This window comes from Pelobates fuscus, chromosome 1 (genome assembly GCF_036172605.1).
Source record: "Pelobates fuscus isolate aPelFus1 chromosome 1, aPelFus1.pri, whole genome shotgun sequence".
NCBI lineage: Eukaryota > Metazoa > Chordata > Amphibia > Anura > Pelobatidae > Pelobates > Pelobates fuscus.
This window is the reverse complement of record NC_086317.1, coordinates 472769694-472791764: the sequence shown is the minus strand read 5'-3', so window position 1 is coordinate 472791764 and position 22071 is coordinate 472769694. Positions and strand designations below refer to the sequence as shown.

The following is a 22071-nucleotide window of genomic DNA, read 5'->3' as shown; positions in this document are numbered from 1 at the left end:
TCGGAGTTCCTAAATAACCTCCATTTATTGAAATATGCGCAGCGATTTGGGAAGTACGCAGGTAACTCTTTTTTCTTTGATAATAGCTCTCACAATGAATCTGTGACTCTGGGTCAGCTGCTGGTATATTGTCAATTGTACTACCGAGCAATTAAAAAAACATTTTGTAACTTTTAATTTTAAAATGTGTATTTTGTATAAAATTCCACCAATGATAAGAAAACCAGGACATGAGACAATTAAGGTAATTAACTTCATCAATCATTAAGTTATCATGAGCCTGTCCAATTGTCCCATAGGTATAAGACAAGCCTGGAACAGCAGCGTGTGCCCCAAGAGAGACCCCTTAACGCTAATTTACAGCTGTGGTCCTGGTATCCCTGAACACAGTGTAGAATATGGTTGAAATCCAGGGGTTAATAATGGATATCCTCCTAGAAGGACGAAGAGTATAAATACTATCCATTGACAGTCAGGCACTTGGTATCTGGCAAGTTGAGTCCCACCACTGCCAGAGACCGCACCGAAAAAATACCCACCTATTGGCAGGCAGATACACGGTAAGTAGACCTTTAATGAAATTCCATTTGCTTTTTTTTATTATTATTGTTATAAAATGCAAGTGAATATTTTCTGTTCTTAGGTTTTCTCATATCAATTTTCTAGTATTGTATACATAGCGATCTAATCTAATAAATGTAAACCCTCTATGACAAGCGTTTTCCTAAATTTCATGATATCATATTAAATATCATGAGTGGGTTAATATAACAGTAGTAGGACCATATTCACTTTATAATCTGGGGCTCTTTTTTTTTTTTTTTAAAGGCTAGAAATCTTTTTTATTTTAAAAAGTATATTTCAATAAATAGACAGCATGGCCGGTGGCTTTATGCAACAACCACACATACAATGCTGCATTTAAATTCAATTTGTATAAATACACAGACTGTGCTAAACACCGGAGAACGAAGCAGTCAAAGTTCGCTCCCGTTGGGGTTTTTTTATCCCAAGTTCACTGACCAATACTGACCACTGGCACTGTTTCAAAGTCACCAAGCAATCACTGTGGTTCCCCCAAATACACTAAGTATTAGATATGATTGTCTATAACAATCTTAATCAATCAATCAATGGGGAAAAATTGTCATTGTAACTATTCAATGTTGAAAAAAAAAAAAAACCTGAAGATTAGGTAAAACATTTTCATTAAAAAGAGATACATTTTTATCCAATCCATTATAAGAGTATTTTATTAAAGACATTCTAAATGCTTGTAGACTGCACACCAACCCACTGTGTCTATATATGCAGGGAGTTTACAGTATAAGTGGGAGATGTACATATACTATCGGGAAGAAAGCCTCGAGATAAGGTAAAGCAGGTTATATACCGGTAATCTAAATTCTTCACTTTTATATTGTCAGCCAAATTGCTCTCTCTCTGTTAAGTGAATACGTTCCCTGGAGATGGTACATTGTTTTATGGATAAATACGGTGCCGTTCTCTCCATCTACCATTGACTGTGTATACAGTCACATGGCAAGGACTCATTAATTGGATGCCAAGGGAGAAACAATTATTGAAATCCTATGGTAACCTTGATTCCATCACTAGTAGGTATCGCTGTGAATTAAATAGATCGGAAAACGAACCTTGCAAAAAAACAAGATACACAATGAGTGCTGAATGTTTTAGCAATACATACATATACACTTAATACAATGGTCCGTCAGAGGAAAAATATGTAGGATTGAAAACTAAGAAAAATCATAGACGTACATAATAAACCATTGGCAATTTTGTTGCAATTCATAATGGTGGCCACATATTAATAAACCAGTATTTGGGCCCAGAGATAACAGTTATTTCACCATCACATACAACATCCCCTGACAGATTAATTATACTTTAAATATGATTCTTTATCGTTATAGTTTATAGTCTATTGATCTGTCCAATTGGCCAAACCCCCCAAAATGCAGAGTGTTCTTTATTCTGTTTTTAGCTTTTCCCATATTTGGGGTTTATTTATCAAACTGGAGATTGTGGGGGATGGAAAGAGAATTCATCAATTTAGGCTAAAATTTAAATAAAAATCTACAACAAATAAACAATTTCAACTCTGCTGTTTTGGCCCAAAATTTGCAAATTCTTTGTTTAATCTTCGTGTTTCTTAATTCTCGGAAAAAAATTGTATTTTCTTCCTCTATCTCTCAATCTGCCCCTTATTTGTCCTTTTGTCTGTTTGTCTGTCAGCATGCATTTTGGATTTTACATTGCACCCCACCCCCCCTCTTTAAGTGTTTCTCTCCTTATCTCAGTCTCCATTTTCTCAGAAACTTCCTCAGATCTTATTCTCTGTAGATAGATTTTCTCACCCTCCTTTTCCATTTATCTATCACTCTGTATTATAGTTTTGCCTCCGTTTGTCTTCTGGCCCATAACTGTCTGCCTCTCTGCCATATTCCTTTTTAACTATGTCTGTCTGTGTATCCTTGCCTTCCTATTATATATGTCTGTCTATCTTGCTTCATTCATCTGTCTAGTATTCTACCGCTTTGTTATCGCTCTCTCTTGGGTTCTCCGACACCATGTGTCGTCGGTCTGTCTTAAACCCAGTTCCCATTTTCCTCTGTTTGCTACTTTGCACCCCATATCTCTCCCTTACCTCCGTCTGTTTCCCAGAACCAATTTCCTCTGTCTATTTCCCAGAACCCCTTACCTCTTTCTGTTTCCCAGAACCACTTACCTCTGTCTGTTTCCCAGAACTCCTTACCTCTGTCTATTTCTCAGAACCCCTTAACTCAGTCTGTTTCCCAGAACCCCTTACCTCTGTCTATTTCCCAGAACCCCTTACCTCTGTCTGTTTCCCAGAACCCCTTAACTCCGTCTGTTTCCCAGAACCCATTTCCTCTGCCTATTTTCAGAACCCCTTACCTCTGTCTTTTTCTCAGATCCCATTTCCTCTGTCTGTGTCCATACACAATGTATTTCTGTCCAGGTTTGTGCACTCGTTGTCTTTATGTCTGCACTTCTTGTGTGTGCCTGTATGTGCATGTCTCTCTGTACTCCCTATGTCATTGTGCTCTGCTTTGTTGCCTCTTTATCTCCATGTTTCTACGTCTCCCCCTGACTGTGTTTAAGTCCCCTTTTTGCTGCCTCTCCGCCTCCCCTTTTTTTTTAATAAACATATAACTTTTCTAATTTAGAATGACCAATTGGGCATTAATAATTAGGTCCCTGTTTATAAACTTGCAAAATAAGCATAAACTTATCTGGAATCCAAGCCATGTCTGAATTTACTGCTTCCCTCTCCATGCTTCAATCAAATTATTCTCATAGAGAAGGATTTGATTTAGTTGGACCATTCTCAGAGGCCATGCGTGCAATCTGAGCAGTGGAGGTGGACGAGGGAGGGAATAAAAAAAAAAGACATTCCTTAAGAATTAAGGGAGGGAGGGATTGTTGTTTTTTTTTTTTTTTAAAGGGGCATATGAGAATATTCGAGTAGCTCAAGTGAAAAAGTAAGGGGAGATACCAGCAGGGTAATTTTTGCTCAGAAATAGCATTATGCCGTTCTAGGCTCTTAAGTCATGTGTGCTGGGGGGCAACTAGCTCGTGGCACAAAAGTGCAAATACCTTTGAATGTGCGGCATTTCAAACAGAAGCCCTGTACATACACATTGCTTTCTCAATTATCACTTCTTAAAGCAGTGAGAGTAACCGTTAAACAAGCAGCTTGGGAAATTTCGTTTTAGAAATATCTAGGAATACAAATGTGTATTCCTAATGCTACAGTGTTCTGGTCACCATTAATGGTCCATCGAGGCAAGGATTAAAAACTTAGTTTACCTTGTATCCCACGCCACGCCGCTCTCTCCAAGACTGACTGTGCCTCGTTGTCTGAGATCAATCAGTCATCAATCAATCGTCTTCTCCTGCTTGGTAATGTTATTTAAGAAGATATAATTTCAACTAATTAAATTTAAAAAAAGATCTATTACTGAAAAACTATATTTAGACAACCGGTGACAAAATACACATACCAGCAGTGACTGTCAAACTGTCAATTAAATCATGAAAACCATACAGGGTTATTCATTAACGTGAAAACTCAAAGTGAAATGAAAGTGAATTTGGGATTTAAGATCAAAATAGAATATCTTTGCTACTCTGGCCTTAAATTTGAAATTCACTTTGAATTCTCACTTTAGTGAATAACAGAGCAAAATACATAAGAACAAAAGGAAAACAACATACTTACTCTTCTAGTATAGACTAGTAGTAATAAAAAAATGTTTCATTTGTAGTAGTGATAATACATTTAAAGGGACACTAAAGTCACCAGAACACCTACAGCTTATTGAATTTGTTCTGGTGAGTAGAATCATTACCTTCAGGCTTTTTGCTGTAAACACTGTCTTTTCAGAGAGAATGCAGTGTTTACATTACAGCCTAGTGATAACTTCACTGGCCACTCCTCAGATGGCTGCTAGAGATCCTTCCTGGGTCATGACTGCCTAAAAGGCATCCAAACATTCAGTATCTCCTCTCTCTGCATACAGACACTGAACTTTCCTCATAGAGATTCATTGATTCAATTCATCTCTATGAGGAGATGCTGATTGGCCATGGCTGTGTTTGAATTGTGCTGGCTCTGCCCCTGATCTGCCTCCTTGACAGTCTCAGCCAATCCTATGGGTAAGCATTGTGATTGGCTCAGACCACCACGTCTGATGATGTCAGAAGACAGGGGCAGTTTAGGGGCAGAAGCAGCAGCTCCAGACTTGAATACAAGTAAGATTTAACTTTATTTAGGGAGGCAAGAGGGGGCAGACGGGGCTAGATGGTGGTTTTAACACTATATGGTCAGGTATACATGTTTGTGTTCCTGACCCTATAGTGTTCCTTTAACAACAACGAATACAGTATAGCACTTTTTTTTTTTTTTTACTATTTTCACGACTCTGTTGCTTGCTTTACTTCACATTGATGATATCCATAATCTCTTTCTCTAGTTTGGGAAGCTTCAAAACCTTTGATCGTGTTTTTCCTGCGATGGTGAATTCTTCAACTCCATACCCCAATGCAACACAGATGCTCACTTACACCAGCAATATTATTGCGGATTTATTCTACGTGTGGTTGGGTCTAGTGAGCTTGACACTTCTTTGTTTCTCCTTCTTTCTTTATTTCTTCTCAGTTATACTTTACGTCTACTTCACCGCTCCTCACGTCCGTGAAAATGCTCGCTACGTGCTCTTTGCCCACATGCTCATTAATGATACAATGTATATTGTTGCAGGACTCCTCCTCGTGTTGGACTCAATGTTTTTTATCAGCATCCCAGTACCAGTCTGTTATATGCTGCTCACCCTTGCAGCATCAACATTTCGGGTTACCCCATACAACTTGGCAGCCATGTCACTTGAACGCTACGTAGCCATTTGTTATCCATTAAGACACGTAACACTTTGCACACCACAGAGGTCGTACTTAGTGATTGCACTCATATGGGTGCTGGGAATGACCCCCAATCTACTGGACTTATTGATACTAAATTCTTCCGTGGATGGGACATTCTTCTCACTATCTTTGATCTGCAGACAGGAATTTGTCATTGTGAACCCACTGCAGGGCACCATGCGAACTCTGACCTTCATACTCACCCTGACATTGGTGGTGCTGGTCATTCTTATCACTTATATCAACGTCATGCTGGTTGCACGACAGTTTGGCTCCGGGAGTTCTGCTGCCTCCAAAGCTGGTAAGACGGTCATGCTCCACGCCTTTCAGCTCCTGTTATGTATGATGTCCTTAACATCTTCAATATCCGAGCAACATGTTACAGCTTACTCTCCCGTTTACAAAATATTTAATTTCCTATTTTTCATGTGTCTGCCAAGGTTCCTCAGTCCACTAATCTATGGAATAAGGGATGAAGTATTTAGCAAATGCATCCGGAAGATGTACTTTTTAAAACAGTAAGGGGGTTATTAAAAAGTTTTAATTCTGCTTTAGCGCATACATATAAAATCAAGATTGACATGTATGAAAAGTCAAGCTGCTGGTAATTTAAACATTGAGAAAATGTGTAACATAATTCCAAAAGTAGACACCAGTGAAGTGCTTTTTAATAATAACGTTCCAATATGCTCATTCTCATAAAACGGTTAGCCCAATCTTTTTAAATGAGAGTGTTCATTCATAACATAGCATCTCCATCTCCATACTCATTATGTTGGCTGCTAAGAGTTGTGGTAATGTCACAGCCTTAGAATTAGGATGCCCATGTTTGAATGCTGAATAGACCATCTCATCTGTAAATATATCTATCTACCTCATAGATTGTAAGCTAGTTTGAGCAGGACTTTTTTCACCTCTTCCCCTATCTATAATTGTAAAATGCTGTGGAATATGTTGGCGCTATATAAATGAAACATTCGACAAGTCATCTTTAATTGGGAATTATGATTGTCCAGAGGAACTATAAAGGAGTAATTCCCCAAACTGGAAATAGTGGAAATATTATTAGGTGATTGCAAATTCTAGATCACAATAGCCAAACTGGAATTATTTTTTTTCTAAATTAAACTTTTTCTGTCTAGGATTTTTTTGCCTTGAAATTTACAATGATCTTGTCAATTCTATATAATTCCAGATTTAGTGAATAAATCACACAGAATACCATCAGATTCGCACCATGAATATGAAATCCAGAACTGTAATATTACTGTAACAATTTGTTTGACTGTTGCTAAGAGTTTCAGCCTGAATTCAGCATTATATGTCAGAACCTCTTTTTCTGTATTTAAAGAAGGATTGGAATAATTGCTGTTCCCAGGACTCACAAAGTATAACACATCAGTCAGCTCTCGTAGGGAGCTCCGTGGCTGACTAGGACCTTACATTTATTTTTAACTGTGGAGATTTTGTACTAGCAATAGTATTAATACAATTTCCTTAGCTATGTGTGCCAGCTCTTTCTTATAGTGTAGCTGTTTAAAGAAAGATACTAGAGTATGCAGTAAAGTTTCTGCTGTGATAGTCAGTTCCTATATACCACTTGCCATGTAGATGCCTCTGGTCTTCCTCTCCCTACATTTTCGAAAACCATATTTTTGTCTTAATTGAATGGAAGCATTTGGAGAACTTGTTTTTGTCTAAATCAGTAATTTTTAACAGCTGGTGCGAGACTATTTTGCACCCTAGGCAACACCAGCTACTTCCACTCCACCACCCAAAAAAATGTTTTGCCAACTTTGTGTGTCTCTATCTTCTGCCAGCCCCTTTGTGTTTTTTTTTCTTCTGCCAGCCCCTTTGTGTCTCTCTTTCTTCCCCAACTGCATTGTGTGTCTCTTTTTTGCCCTTTCCCAGCCTTTCTGTGTGTCTCTACCACCCCAACACCTTTGTGGGTCTCTGTCTCCCCCAGCCCTTTACGTGCCTCTTTCTCCCCACAAGCCCCTTTGTGTGTCTCTTCCCCCCAACCCTTTTGTGTTTTGTGCAGGTGGTGAATGGGAAGTGCCCTAACGTTACCTTATCTCAAATATTACCCTAACCTTTTGTGTCACTATACCCCACTCCCTCTAGCATGTAAGCTCATTGAGCAGGGCCCTCAATTCCTCTGTTCCTGTGTGTCCAACTCGTCTGGTTGCAAATATGTATCTGTTAGTCCACCCATTGTACAGCTCTGCGGAACTTGGCGCTTTATAAATATTAATATTAATAGTAAGAACAAAAGTTTCACAAGGAGCCTGAGGCTGACTTGGGCTGGATAGAACTGTTTTCCTGACATAAGTATATATTAATCAGCAGTATAAATACATTGTGGATCCTGATCATTAAGCGAGGACAGAAGAAGACCTGTGAATCTTTTACTCTGAATGCTCTTATTTCTATATGTACACTGGATCACACAATAAAATATAATAAAATGTGTCACTAACTTTCACTATGCATTACAGTATTTTAAATGTATTTTATTATATTTATATTTTAAATAACCATTAACTCTGGCATGATCAACCCCTTTACTTTCAAAATGGCGCATTTTCTTTCCTTTCTCGTTGTAAGTGGAGGTGAGGAGACAGTCTTTAGGTGCCTTGGAACTTCGTTACTTGCCAAACCACTAAAAAATAATAAGACAAAAAAAATTAGGGTGAATTAAAAGACTCTGCAATGAGCTATTCTGGTTATAGTGCTCAAAGCAGGCATACCCTAAAGGTAGATTCCCAGATGTTGTAGAACTATAACTCCCATGATACTTTGTGTAGCGGGCCCTGGGTAACCCGGCTGGTTTCCCCTGCTATTAATGAAGTGAGTGTCAGGATCGGGACAGGGATCCAACACGCAGAGTACAAACAGTAGCCAGATACGTATACCGGACCTTAGAATGGCCGGACTAACGTAAGTAGAACAGTATAGAATGGTCAAAGACAAGCCGAGGTCGAGGGTAACAGAAGACAGGTAAGCGAGAGACAAGCCGAATCAAGGGTAACAGAGATAAGCAGAGTAAGGTAAACAAGCCGGGTCAAAACCAAAAGGGATAATAGAATACACAAGCACTGAGTGACTAGAACAAGCTAGAACCACGACAGGGCAATGAGCTAATGAAAGAAGCTCTGTTAAATACCCTGTTCAGAGCAGTAACCACACCTCCGAGACGTCCTGATTGGTCCTGCAGCAATTGACTGACAGGTCGATCCGGGGGAGTGTCCTGATGATGACTTCCTGCCTAGATGGTGTAAAAGGCAGTCACTCCCTCGCGGCCGGCCTTGCATGACCGGATAGATCGCGGGGAAGGGAGTCATCAGACCGTCTGGATGGTGGAACAGCTAAGTCTCTACCTCTTTTGGAGGTAGAGACCACAGGTACCCTGACAGTGAGAGACCCATTTTCCCCAGTAAACGGACGACACACAGTTCCAGGGGTACAACAACCCACTTTATTGGCCACACTCGGCTTTATACTTTCCCCATGCAAGGGGTGGGTCACTCATACAGACAATGTCCCCTCCCAGGGTCCTCCCCCTCCCAGGGGTCAGATGATGGAACCTGACACTAATCCTTTTGTCCCTTGTTCCCGCCACTCGGTGTCCCCTCCCAGGGTCCTTCCCCTCGCAGGGGCATGTGCGCTTGGAAGGAGCTCCAGTTCCTTTGTTCCCAGTTCCCGACACAGAAGAACAGGGTTTCCCACTTCCCAGAACCCTTTGTACCTGGGAGTCCCAGTGCAGGAAAGACTCCTGCCTTCTGGGCTCCCAGTCACAGAAAGCCCGCCAAACTGCCATTGTCCCCAAATAATGTCCCCAGCAACCTCAGGGACCCCCAGAACCACAAACGTCTCCATTTGCGGGGTCCCTGGGTGAAACCAGGCTAGGAAAGTGTCTCCTTACGGGACATGAACGCTCCCCCTGGCCGGCGTTCATCTGTACAAATGGCGGCCACCCAGGGAAGAGCTCATGAATTACTTCTCTTCTGGTTTCACACATATGTTGCAAGTTGCCAATGTTATGATTGGTGTAAACACTCCAAGGGCGCTGGGGAGGTAATCGTTCAGTAGCCGAACGAGGTGGGAAGCAATCCGCGAATGCTCCCCCTGAATGGCATTCGTTTAACTAACGGGTCGCCACCCAGGGTCAGCATGCGCAGAGGGTTCCCTTGCGGTTTGAGGTTTTCACACCTCGTTGACTTAGGTGCGAACATTCTAACGAGGTGTGAACATTCTAAACAAACATTCTAAATGGGGTGTCGAGGTAGTCCCCGTTCGGGAGGCGAACAGAACTCGTACATTTGTGGACTCCCGAACGGGCAGTAGGTAAACCACAAGAATACACACAATATAGGGGAAAATTACAGGGAATGACATACAGCAAATCACTAACAGGCAGCGGTCCCGCCACACTTTGCAATTGATTTTCTTCTTTAGAAATTTGCACAATCTGCTCAATGATATTTGAAAGACACTAAACATCTAATTCAGGAATTGTAATGCCTAGAATGGAAGGAGGGATATGTTTGGGCTACTTTGGATGTCTCCTCTCTATACACTGTCCACAGTATAAGTTTGATGGCAGTTCGTTATAATCTTGAAAGAGACAAGGATATAGACTATTTTTGTGAATTCTTAGTGAAATCTATTGAATTTATCTTAAAACACAACTTTTTTTTTAATTTTAATGGGCATTTATACTTACAAACAAAAGGGATATCCACGGGCACCAAGTTCGCACCGAGGTATGCAAATGTTTTTAAGGATTTTTGGGAAAGGTAAAAAATTTGGAACATCAATCCATTTAGTGCGAACTTTGTGCTCTGGCATTGCTATATAGACAACATTTTAATTATTTTGGATGGCACTATTGATAGTATAAAGATATTATTTAATTATGTTAACAATAATGAGATGTCTCTAGTGTTTACTCCAACAGACATATACCAAAGAAATCCATTTTTTAGATCTTCCCAATTTTTCAGAAAATAATTTTTATGCAATAAGTTACCCTATACGACTGTTTTAGGAGTGCTATGTGGCAAACAAGCAGGCTACAAACCTTGCCCAACACAGTGTAATCAACATGGGTCTGAAATATAAGAAACCCAAGGCTGGTAAAGACTTACCAAGCCGGGACAACGGTGAGCTGTTCCACAATACACAGAAGGCCGCATGGGACGAGATGGCCTCCTTCGAGGAGGGTTTTTCTTATTCCTCAGAGGATTATTCCGCTGACCTGGAGGAGGGTGCTGCCCTCAGTTTAAATGCAGGACCCAGGCCACGTAAGCTGGACGACAGAGAGCCGGTCACTGCAACTCTGCTAAAAGCAATGCTCGCTGAGCTCCACACCAATATTGCTGGAGATATGGCCCACTTTCAAAAGGATGAGGAGAGCACAACCACAAAAATTGCCCAGCTGAAGGCAGCTCAAAGCACTTACGACTCCAGGATATCCACAGTGGAGAAGAGGGTTGAGGAGCTCAAGCATCTGCACTTCACCACTACAGGCATACTCGATGCCCTGGAAGACCTGCGGAGATGGTATAATCTCAAGATTAGGGGTGTAACTGAGACACTGGGGATCTCGGACTTACCTAACTTTCACCGGCGATTTCTTGCAGCTCACTTGCCGCCCAAACAAGCAAAGGCAGTGAAACTTAACGGTATAGTCTGCATACCAAAACCAGTGTGTGCACCACTTTCCACAACGCCGAATCTCATTGTAAGATTTCAGTCACTGCAGGACAGGGCCCTGCTCCTTGCAGCAGTGAGGGCAGGGACGTATTAGCCGCGAGGCAAATAAGGCATTTGCCTTGGGTGGCACTTTCCAGGGGGCGGCAAAAAAAGCCGCCCCCAAATCCCCAGGCAAATGTCTTGTTAGCCTGGCGGCTAACTGACAATCAAGGCAGATGGGCGGCGCTGGCGAGGGAGTACTAATTAGTGAGCTCTCTGCTCAGATCCCTCGCTCACTGCAGAGTGATGCCGGGAGCCGGAATATTCCGACTCCCAGCATCACTCTGCAGCGTGTAGGGAGCTGAACAGGAGGATCAGTGCTCCCTTGCCACCTGCAGTCACCGGCCTCCGGCCGCCCAGCAGCCCCACTGGACCCCAGGGAAACAAGAATCCACCCCAGCATTCCCAAAGGTAAGGAGGCTAGGGGGATTGAATTAAAAAAAATGTGTGTGTGTGTGTGTGTGTCTGTTAGAGTGTGTGTGTGTGTGTGTGTTTGTTAGTGAGTGAGTGTGTGTCTGTTAGTGAGTGTGTGTGTCTGTTAGTGAGTGTCCGTTAGAGTGTGTGTGTCTGTTAGTTTGTGTGTGTTTTTTAGCTAGTGTATGTGTGTTTGTCAGTGAATGTGTGTGTGTGTGTGTGTGTGTGTGTATTTAGAAGGCGGGGAAGGGGGGTTGGTGGGGGAAGGGGTGGTGGCAGGAGGGGTGACGGGGGAAGGTGGGGGCGCCTGAGTTTTGTCATGCCTAGGGCAGCACAAAATCAGGATTCACCATTGAGTGAGGGAAAGAATCTGATACTGTTCGAGGGAGCCACATTACAGATATTCCCAGACCTCACCAGGAACACACTGGCCTGGCGCCGCTCTCTGCATCCTCTTCAGCAACTCGTGCGAGCAAAAGACATTTCTTATCATTGGGGACTACCAAGGACTCTCCTGTTCCAGGTAAACCTGCGATCTTATGTACTTACCCTCTTCGGCCCCCCTGGGCATAGCCGTCCAAGGCACTGTTTAAAACTGTTGAAAATTAAATTATATATACTTAGATCATATATATATATATTTATTATATATATGACCTAAGTATATATATACACATATACACACATACCCATATACATACACTGTCTACATGTATTTTAATATTAATATATATATATATATATATATATATATATATATATATATATAAAAATGGAAAGTAATCTTGCACTCCATGAAGTAAAAGGTACTTGCCTGGTGCTTGTCAAGCAAAAATGTAGAGAATTGTAGAGATGATAGCACTCTCAGGACTCCAATATAAGATTTAACTTTTAATGGTTTACAGGATAAAAAAATCGACGTTTCAGTCTGCTATGCACAGACTTTCATCAGGACTAATATATACAGTACAAATACACACTGATATACAAATAAGAGAACAAGCAATTAACTTACCCACCACCGGAATTAACTCCCACTCCCTGTCTGTCCGGTCCGAAAAAACGCGCGGATTCTGCCTTGGGTCACGTGTGCGTACGTGACGTCATCACGTGATCGGCCGGGCTGCAGCCTAATTGGGAGGGTGTTGCTATGTGACCACTGTGCCCATAGCAACTAAAAACAAACAACAACCTTGCTGGAAGTTGCTATGGGCACAGTGGTCGCATAGCAACACCCTCCCAATTAGGCTGCAGCCCGGCCGATCACGTGACGTGGTAATGACGCCGACGTCACGTGATGACGTCACGTACGCACACGTGACCCAAGGCAGAATCCGCGCGTTTTTTCGGACCGGACAGACAGGGAGTGGGAGTTAATTCCGGTGGTGGGTAAGTTAATTGCTTGTTCTCTTATTTGTATATAAGTGTGTATTTGTACTGTATATATTAGTCCTGATGAAAGTCTGTGCATAGCAGACTGAAACGTCGATTTTTTATCCTGTAAACCATTCAAAGTTAAATCTTATATTGGAGTCCTGAGAGTGCTATCATCTCTACAATTCTCTACATTTTTGCTTGACAAGCACCAGGCAAGTACCTTTTACTTCATGGAGTGCAAGATTACTTTCCATTTTTGTATCTATAGCTCAGTGGCTTGAGCTGACTTTCTATGCACCCTGAACAGGGAGGTTTGTTCCCCATATTTTTTCAAACTAATTTTGTTGTGTGATACTGTTTAATTCCTGGTCATACCACTTTTTACTGGAGTACGTTGCATATGATTTTTCCCTTTCATCGATGGAAGATTTTTTCTCACTTGCTGGGGGCTTGTCTGACCAAGCAGAAACATGGCAATACAGTGAAGATGACGCAGATAGGATTCACTGGGCTGAATCCACCACAGAATTGCCTAATACCACGTCCTTGAGGGACATTTACTTTGAATTATTACGCCTAAGAAAACGAGAAACCGACTTATATCTGCACAGCCTTTTTCTATCAGAGTACCATAGGAAGCTACAAATCCCTAGAGGGTTTCGTGTGAGGAATATCCCTACCATTGGAAGACTCAAACCGCATGTGTGCAGGAGATGGATTTCTGTTTTAAATAAATGCTCTTTGGACTTAATGCTCATTATCATTGAAGATGTGAAAGAGGACCTTATACAGGTCAGAAGAAAAATATCTGAATTAGAAACAAAACAAGCTGTATTGTTATCAGCAGTGGAATCTGCACCGACTTTGTTAAAACTAAATGAAAACATTAAGAATTACAAAATAGATCTTGTAAGATTTAAAAGAGAAAAACAAGACAAGGTAACTGCAGACTATAAGGAGCATCGAGTGTACAGGTGGCTGAGTGGGAAGAATGATCAACCATACTTTATAAAGAAACGGAGACCCATTAGAAAGCCGAGACAATATACTATTGACAAAACCTCTGGAGAATCTACATCTGAATCAGAATACCAGCGTGATCAGAGGCCTGTACGACAACAGGGTGGTGCGATTGCTACATCACAACCACGGGTATCAGAGGACACGGGCAGGGCCGGATTAACATAGGGGCTGATGGAGCTGCAGCTCCAGGCCCAGGCCCAGGCCCATGGAATAGGCCCATTTAAAAAAAAAAAAAATTTTTTTTTTTTTTTTTTACACACACACACACACACACTACTCTTAGGTTTGCCACCTGACTGGTATTTTACTGGCACAGCCAGTATTTGAGGTTGCCTGGCTGTGCCGGTATTGCAGTAATACCAGCAATACAAATGCATGTATTTTTCTCAGAGTAAATGAGAAAATAAATAGATTACTCTGCAATACCAGCACCGGCCAGTAGGGGTCATTGTGTGTGGAGAGAGGCTGGGATAGGAAGTTACAGCATATCCCTGCCTCTCTCTACTACTCATTGATCCGTGGGGGAGCAGCAACACAGCACAGAGTCCAGACAGCAGCTCTACAGCTCAGGTAAGTGAGGGATGGGGGGGAAGGCAGCAGGGACACATGGGGACACTGAGACACTAGGGGACATGTGGGGACACTGAGACACTAGGGGACACGGGGACACACACTAGGGGACACAGACACTGGCAGACCTGGGAACACTGAGACACTTGGGGACACTGGAAAACATGGGGACACTGACACACTAGGGGACATATGGGGACACTAGGGGACACATGGTGACACAGACACCAGAGGACACTGAGACACTAGGACACAGACACTGGGAGACCTGGGAACACAGACACTTGGGGACATTGGAAAACATGGGGACACTGAGACACTAGGGGACACTGGGACACATGGGGATGCTGAGACACATGGGGATGCTGAGACACATGGGGATGCTGTAAGACATAGGGACATTGGGAGACACTGAGACATTGGGACACGGAGACACTATGTCCCCATGTCTCCCAGTGTCCCCATGTCCTCCAGCCAGTGTCCCTAGTGTGTGTCCTCAAGTCTCCCAGTGTCTGTGTCCCATGTCTCTCAGTGTACCTAGTGACCCCATATGTCCCAGTGTCCTCATGTCTATGTCCACAACTGTCCCCAAGTGTCTGTCACCGAGCCAGTGTCCCCTAGTCTCCCAGTATGTGTTCCCATGTCTCTGTGTCCCTAGTGTCTTAGTGTCCCCAAATGTTTCAGTGTCCCCATGTCTCCCAGTGTCTGTTCCTAGTGTCTCAGTGTGCCTAGTGTCCCCATGTCTCCCAATGTCCCTATATGTCCCAGTGTCCCCATGTCTATGTCCCAACTGTCCCCATGTCTCCCAGTGTCCCCAAGTGCCTGTCTCCCAGCCAGTGTCCCCAGTGTTCCCTAGTCTCCCAGTGTCCCCTAGTCTCCCAGTGTCTGTGTTCCCATGTCTCTGTGTCCCTAGTGTCTTAGTGTCCCCGAATGTTTCAGTGTCCCCATGTCTCCCAGTGTCTGTGTTCCTAGTGTCTCAGTGTGCCTAGTGTCCCCATGTCTCCCAGTGTCCCTATATGTCCCAGTGTCCCCATGTCTATGTCCCAACTGTCCCCATGTCTTCCAGTGTCCCCAAGTGTCTGTCTTCCAGCCAGTGTCCCCTAGTCTCCCAGTGTCTCCTAGTCTCCCAGTGTCTGTGTTTCCATATCTCTGCGTGCCTAGTGTCTTAGTGTCCCCAAATGTTTCAGTGTCCCCATGTCTACCAATGTCTGTGTCCCAAGTGTCTGTGTCCCCATTTCTCCCAGTTTCTCTAAATGTCTCCGTGTCCCCCTGTCTCCCAGTGTCCCCATGTCTCCCAGTTTCCCCGGTTCTCTCAGTGTCCCTGGGTCTCACTGTGTCCCCAGTATCCTAGTGACATGGGGACACACTGAGACATTGGGAGAAATGGGGACACAGACACTGGGAAACTAGGGGACTGGGCGACATGGGGACACTGACACTGTGATACATAGGGACACTGAGACACTGGGTGACTTGCGAGACTGAGAGACAGGGAGACACTGGGAGCAATCCATCTATACAGCAGAATAAAACTGTGAGTAGTTTGTTGGTGATTTTACAGAATTTTCTCTGATGTCACTCCTTGTGATTTACATCATGTGATGTCACGCTTAACTATACTAATTAATTGTACAAATGATTAAGGCTGGTATATTTTTCCAAGAAAGGTGGCAACCTTAACTACTCTGCACATACTCTTGCTTAAAGGAGCACTATAGGGTCAGGAACACAATCATGTATTTCTGACCCTATTATGTTAAAACCACCACCCTGGCCTCTTCTTGCCTCCCTAAATATAATAAAATATTACTTGTATTCAAGTCTGCAGCTGCTGGCTCTGTCTGTGAACAGACTTTCTGCTGACATCATCAGAAATGGTGGGCTGAGCAAATTACAATACTTCCCCAATAGGATTGGCTGAGGCTGTCAACTAGGCAGATCAGGGGCAGAGCTAGCACAAGTCCAATATAGCCCTGGCCAATCAGCATCTCCTCATAAAGATAAATCGAATCAATGCATCTTGTAACGGACCGTTTCAGCATAAAAGGGGAAAAATCCGTTTAGGCGATAATCCCCTTTTCTAGAGACAGGCACAGCTACTGCAGAACACCAAACTCCCGATCTGGATACGAAATAACACTCCGAACTGGAACAGCTGAACAAGAAAAGCATACAATCCGCTTACACTCTTGGCAGTCAGCTTACAATCCAACTCCCCCCAAGAACGAGACGACACTTCATTTTGAGGGTTAAGCAGGAACTCTAGACTGGGACACCCAGTCTGGCTTTTATTTCCAACTCACACATACAGGCCACACCCAGGGGGAGGCATAAAAGAACCAATGACATAGATGTTACCTCCCACACATCCCCTCCCCTTAGTGTGACACATAATCCCATTATGCATACAGAGTAAAATATACTTTTACACAACTTTCATAACTTTAAAACCATACATCACATTCACATAAAAATACATATCCACAATCAATCCATTCAGGGGAACAACATATTAAAAATGGCATGAATCCGACCAGGGGTTTAAAAGTTACTAAAAGTATATTTTGGGCCCTGGCTTGCAGCATGGCACAATCTGGCCCAAACAGAAGTAAAACATCCCCCACAATGCATCCCGGCTTCCTCCCTTCTGCCCTGGAGATAATTGGAGAAGTAATCCAATTATCTAGGACTAGAGTCAGACTCCATTAACCACATGGTTGCAAAAAGACAGTAAAAGACATAAAATTACATACTGATACATTTAACACATAAAACACACATTTCTACATATCCCCAGTTAACTGAACACATAAATACCTACATAATATTTAAGACAGTATTACTGTGATATGTTACAAAGTCTTAAAGGGACATTAGTCCCAAAAGTCCCAATATGTCCATCGCTGATTTTAAAGGGCCAGTAGCAGCAATATAAATTATTACATGTCCAAATATAGTGTTTATAGAGCAATATGTCCATGGGCCGTAGTCGCAGGGCAGGAGGCTAGCAGCCAGGCCTCTCCAGTTCACAGTGGCGAAGCTGGTTTCGCCACATTTCTCCCCTTTGCCAATTAGACTAACAGGGTACCTGACTTTCTGCCGGTCAGTGCCCTGGTTAGTCCAGCAACCCACCCACGAAACAGAAATAACAGAGCAGCCCACCCACACTAACCGGTTACTACATCTGGGTGAGGAAGGATTTTGTCCAAGTTCTGGTGTTTCACCACTGCTGGGTGGGAGACGGGTAGGCTGCCTTGGTGGGTTGCTGAGGGGGCAGAGACCAGCGGTACTCTGTCCTGTTGCCAGCACTACCACGGGAGTAGTCTGGTGGGCGCCTGGTTGCTGGAGACTGGCTGTCTCCCCTTTAGGTGCACAGCTCGACTGCCGGAGGGGGAGACCGACTGTCTCCCCTTTGGATCCATCACACTGAGGCTGGGGAACAGGACCGACCGTCCCTATCCCTTGTGCTGTAAGTGCAGAGACTACGGTCCCATCTGCACAGTTGTGGGGCTTAACATCTCCCCTTGGTGGGTTAGGTTGCCGTGGGAGAGAGGGTGTAACAAGTTCCTCTCTCTGGATGGCAAACTGCCGCTGGGGAGAAAGGATGGCACCTTCTGCTCCCTGGGGTACACACTGCCGCTGGGGAGGAAGGACGACACCATCAGCTCCCTGGGGTACACACTGCCGCTGGGGAGGAAGGATTGCACCTTCTGCTCCCTGAGGTACACACTGCCACTGGGGAGGGAGGACGCTGCTCTCCTCTCCCTTCACCTCACACTGCCTTCCTGGCACATCACTTTGTTGCTGGGGGGCAGGAACAACAACCTCTGCCCCCTGTAACTCAGCCTGCCGCTGGGGAGGATGGACGACACCATCAGCTCCCGGAGACACACACTGCCGCTGGGGAGGAAGGACTGCACCTTCTGCTCCCTGGGGCACACACTGCCGCTGGGGAGGGAGGACGCTGCTCTCCTCTCCCTTCACTTCACACTGCCTTCTTGGCATATCACTTTGCTGCTGGGGGGCAGGAACAACAACCTCTGCCCCCTGTAACACAGCCTGCCGCTGGGGAGGAAGGACTGCACCTTCGGCTCCCTGGGTTACACACTGCCGCTGGGGAGGAAGGACGACACCTTCATCTCCCTGGGGTTGCTCACAGGACCAGTCTAGGAACTCTGCTACCTCGGGTACGGCTGGTTGCTGTTGGGCGGGAGGACCGGTTGTCTCTTCCCAGGCCTCATTGATGAGTCGCAGGTAATCCCCCTCCAGGTTCCATTCCTTGGTGACCAAATATCGTAGGTCTGCCTCGAGGTCCATAGCGCCAAAGAGACCCAGCATGTTCTCTCGGATGCCGTACAGGTCCCAAAAACGATAGTCGGTATCTTCCCCAAAGTCCTCGTCACCACTATTATCCCAAAATAGACCGGGGCCAGTGTATTCTCCGCCTTCTGGGAACTCATACTCTGCCATCCTGGGGACACACTGAGCCGCGTACCACTGTAGCGCCTGGTACGCGTTGTCGAGCGTCAGTTCTGCGTATACTAGAATCTCGAGTCTAGTCACCCACTTTCCTGTGGTCTGGTTTCTCAGGAGGGGCATCCGCTCTGCCATTCTAGCCAGGATTTGCTGCCTTCTGCTGCGGCGCCGCTCCCCTCGTGAATACGGTACTTCTTCCATGGCTTTGTCCCACAATTCGGCTCTGGCCCTCTGTCTGTACATCAACCTGAGCTCCTCTGGGACTACTCCAGACCACAGGCCTACGTAACTGGACATTTCATCCCGAAGCTTCTTCTCCATTTTCTGAGTTCCTTTGTAGATAGGGTCGCTGTACGGATACTAGCGTTGCCCTCAATTTGTAATCCAGAAATGGTGTTGTCTGTAGCTGTCCCTCTGGTTGTAGGAACGATCCCGCCGCTTGCCACCAATTGTAACGGACCGTTTCAGCATAAAAGGGGAAAAATCCGTTTAGGCGATAATCCCCTTTTCTAGAGACAGGCACAGCTACTGCAGAACACCAAACTCCCGATCTGGATACGAAATAACACTCCGAACTGGAACAGCTGAACAAGAAAAGCATACAATCCGCTTACACTCTTGGCAGTCAGCTTACAATCCAACTCCCCCCAAGAACGAGACGACACTTCATTTTGAGGGTTAAGCAGGAACTCTAGACTGGGACACCCAGTCTGGCTTTTATTTCCAACTCACACATACAGGCCACACCCAGGGGGAGGCATAAAAGAACCAATGACATAGATGTTACCTCCCACACATCCCCTCCCCTTAGTGTGACACATAATCCCATTATGCATACAGAGTAAAATATACTTTTACACAACTTTCATAACTTTAAAACCATACATCACATTCACATAAAAATACATATCCACAATCAATCCCTTCAGGGGAACAACATATTAAAAAATGGCATGAATCCGACCAGGGGTTTAAAAGTTACTAAAAGTATATTTTGGGCCCTGGCTTGCAGCATGGCACAATCTGGCCCAAACAGAAGTAAAACATCCCCCACAATGCATCCCGGCTTCCTCCCTTCTGCCCTGGAGATAATTGGAGAAGTAATCCAATTATCTAGGACTAGAGTCAGACTCCATTAACCACATGGTTGCAAAAAGACAGTAAAAGACATCAAATTACATACTGATACATTTAACACATAAAACACACATTTCTACATATCCCCAGTTAACTGAACACATAAATACCTACATAATATTTAAGACAGTATTACTGTGATATGTTACAAAGTCTTAAAGGGACATTAGTCCCAAAAGTCCCAATATGTCCATCGCTGATTTTAAAGGGCCAGTAGCAGCAATATAAATTATTACATGTCCAAATATAGTGTTTATAGAGCAATATGTCCATGGGCCGTAGTCGCAGGGCAGGAGGCTAGCAGCCAGGCCTCTCCAGTTCACAGTGGCGAAGCTGGTTTCGCCACACATCTCTATGAGGAAAGTTCAGTGTCTGCATGCAGAGGGTGGACACACTGAATGGCAGTGCTGCACACTAGGCAGTACTGCCCCAGGAAGCACCTCTAGCAGTCATCTAAGGAGCGGCCAGTGGAGTTATTTTCTCTGAAAAGACAGTGTTTACTGCAAAAAGCTTGAATGGAATGATTCTACTTACCAGAACAAATACAATAAGCTATAGTTGTTCTGGTGACTATAGTGTCCCTTTATGTTTGGAAGCTTGAGAGGGATGTATGGGAACAAAACTTGTGTGGACTGGCTGACAATAAAATTAGTTTAGGTAATGCAGACGTTGGTCTCTCTAACACTGTGGCATGTCCCCTTTATTCTACATTCACCTTTTCTCTGTCTCAGACTATATACCAGGAACTTCTGCCTGCTAGTAAGAAGGTAAGCAGACTAGTGGACCAGCGAGTGCTAGGGTACAGTCCTTAGAAAGCATGGAGTGAGCGCATGATTAGACACATTTATGTCAAGCTCATGGTGCTGCCTGCATAGTATGCCCTTAGTTGGACAGTCTGCAGGATTGGCGGGCAGCCTGACATGCATTCATGCCAGGCTGACCTTCCAATTCTTTGGACAAACATGCCCCCTTTCTGGGCATGTTCACCCCTTTTGGCAGGTCTGGTCACGTGATTCGCGCCAGTGGCACACCCTTTTACCGTGCCCATTGATTTCCTGCTTCACTGGACACTGCTGTTAGGGGGTATGGATTTACTTATAAGATGAACGCATAAACTAGAGGGAGATTAGCATAGAGTATGTGTTTTCTTTTAGCTGCATCCTTTGAGTTTCCCTCCAGCACCATCTCCATCAGATACATGATGCTTGGGAGGTATGACTGTTTTAGTGTTTTTGGTCGATAAGATTCCGTAATTAGGCCCATCATAATTGTCAGCTCCAGGCCCACTGGGCTCTTAATCCGGCCCTGGACACGGGTATACGGACACGGTACCAGAGCAGACATGGAGTGTCAGGCGTAGACACATCACAAGACGTGGTCAGCAGGGGCGTACCTTTTGGGGGAAGAGGCAGACCCCCCCGACAGCAGAGATAGCGCCCATCTTCAACCTCTCATCGAGAATTTTATCAACAGATGAAGTCAGCTTATTAAGCAAGGGACTATCCTTTGTTCCTACCTCTAAACCAAATCCGTTAAACTGGGAGGTGGAACTTTATAAATTTGGTCGCTCCCTAAGACTTAAAGATTTTTTTAAGTCTAAATCCATTGACTGCTCTACTTCGTCTGCTCAATTCAAGAAAAGGAGTACCTTTGATCCCATGCCGAATCACAACGGTAGATCCCTCACTGTCCACAGTACAGCCCAAGAGATTGGTCTTCCCCACTACTTATACCACATCATCATCAAAATTCAGGGAAATCATCTGTGACAACTGGAGAATATTAAAAAATGATACTACTCTACCGGACATCTTCAAACAACCACCGATGATCTGCTATAAAAGAAAT

The 22071-nt window shown here is 44.1% G+C and overlaps 1 protein-coding gene across 1 annotated transcript; it reads left to right on the top strand.

Annotated features, from left to right (window-relative positions):
* The first annotated feature begins 5061 nt into the window (after positions 1-5061).
* LOC134585441 (odorant receptor 131-2-like) lies at positions 5062-5991 on the top strand. The gene has a single exon (XM_063440862.1). The coding sequence runs from the start codon at positions 5062-5064 to the stop codon at positions 5989-5991; it is 930 nt and encodes a 309-aa protein (XP_063296932.1).
* The last annotated feature ends 16080 nt before the right edge of the window (positions 5992-22071 follow it).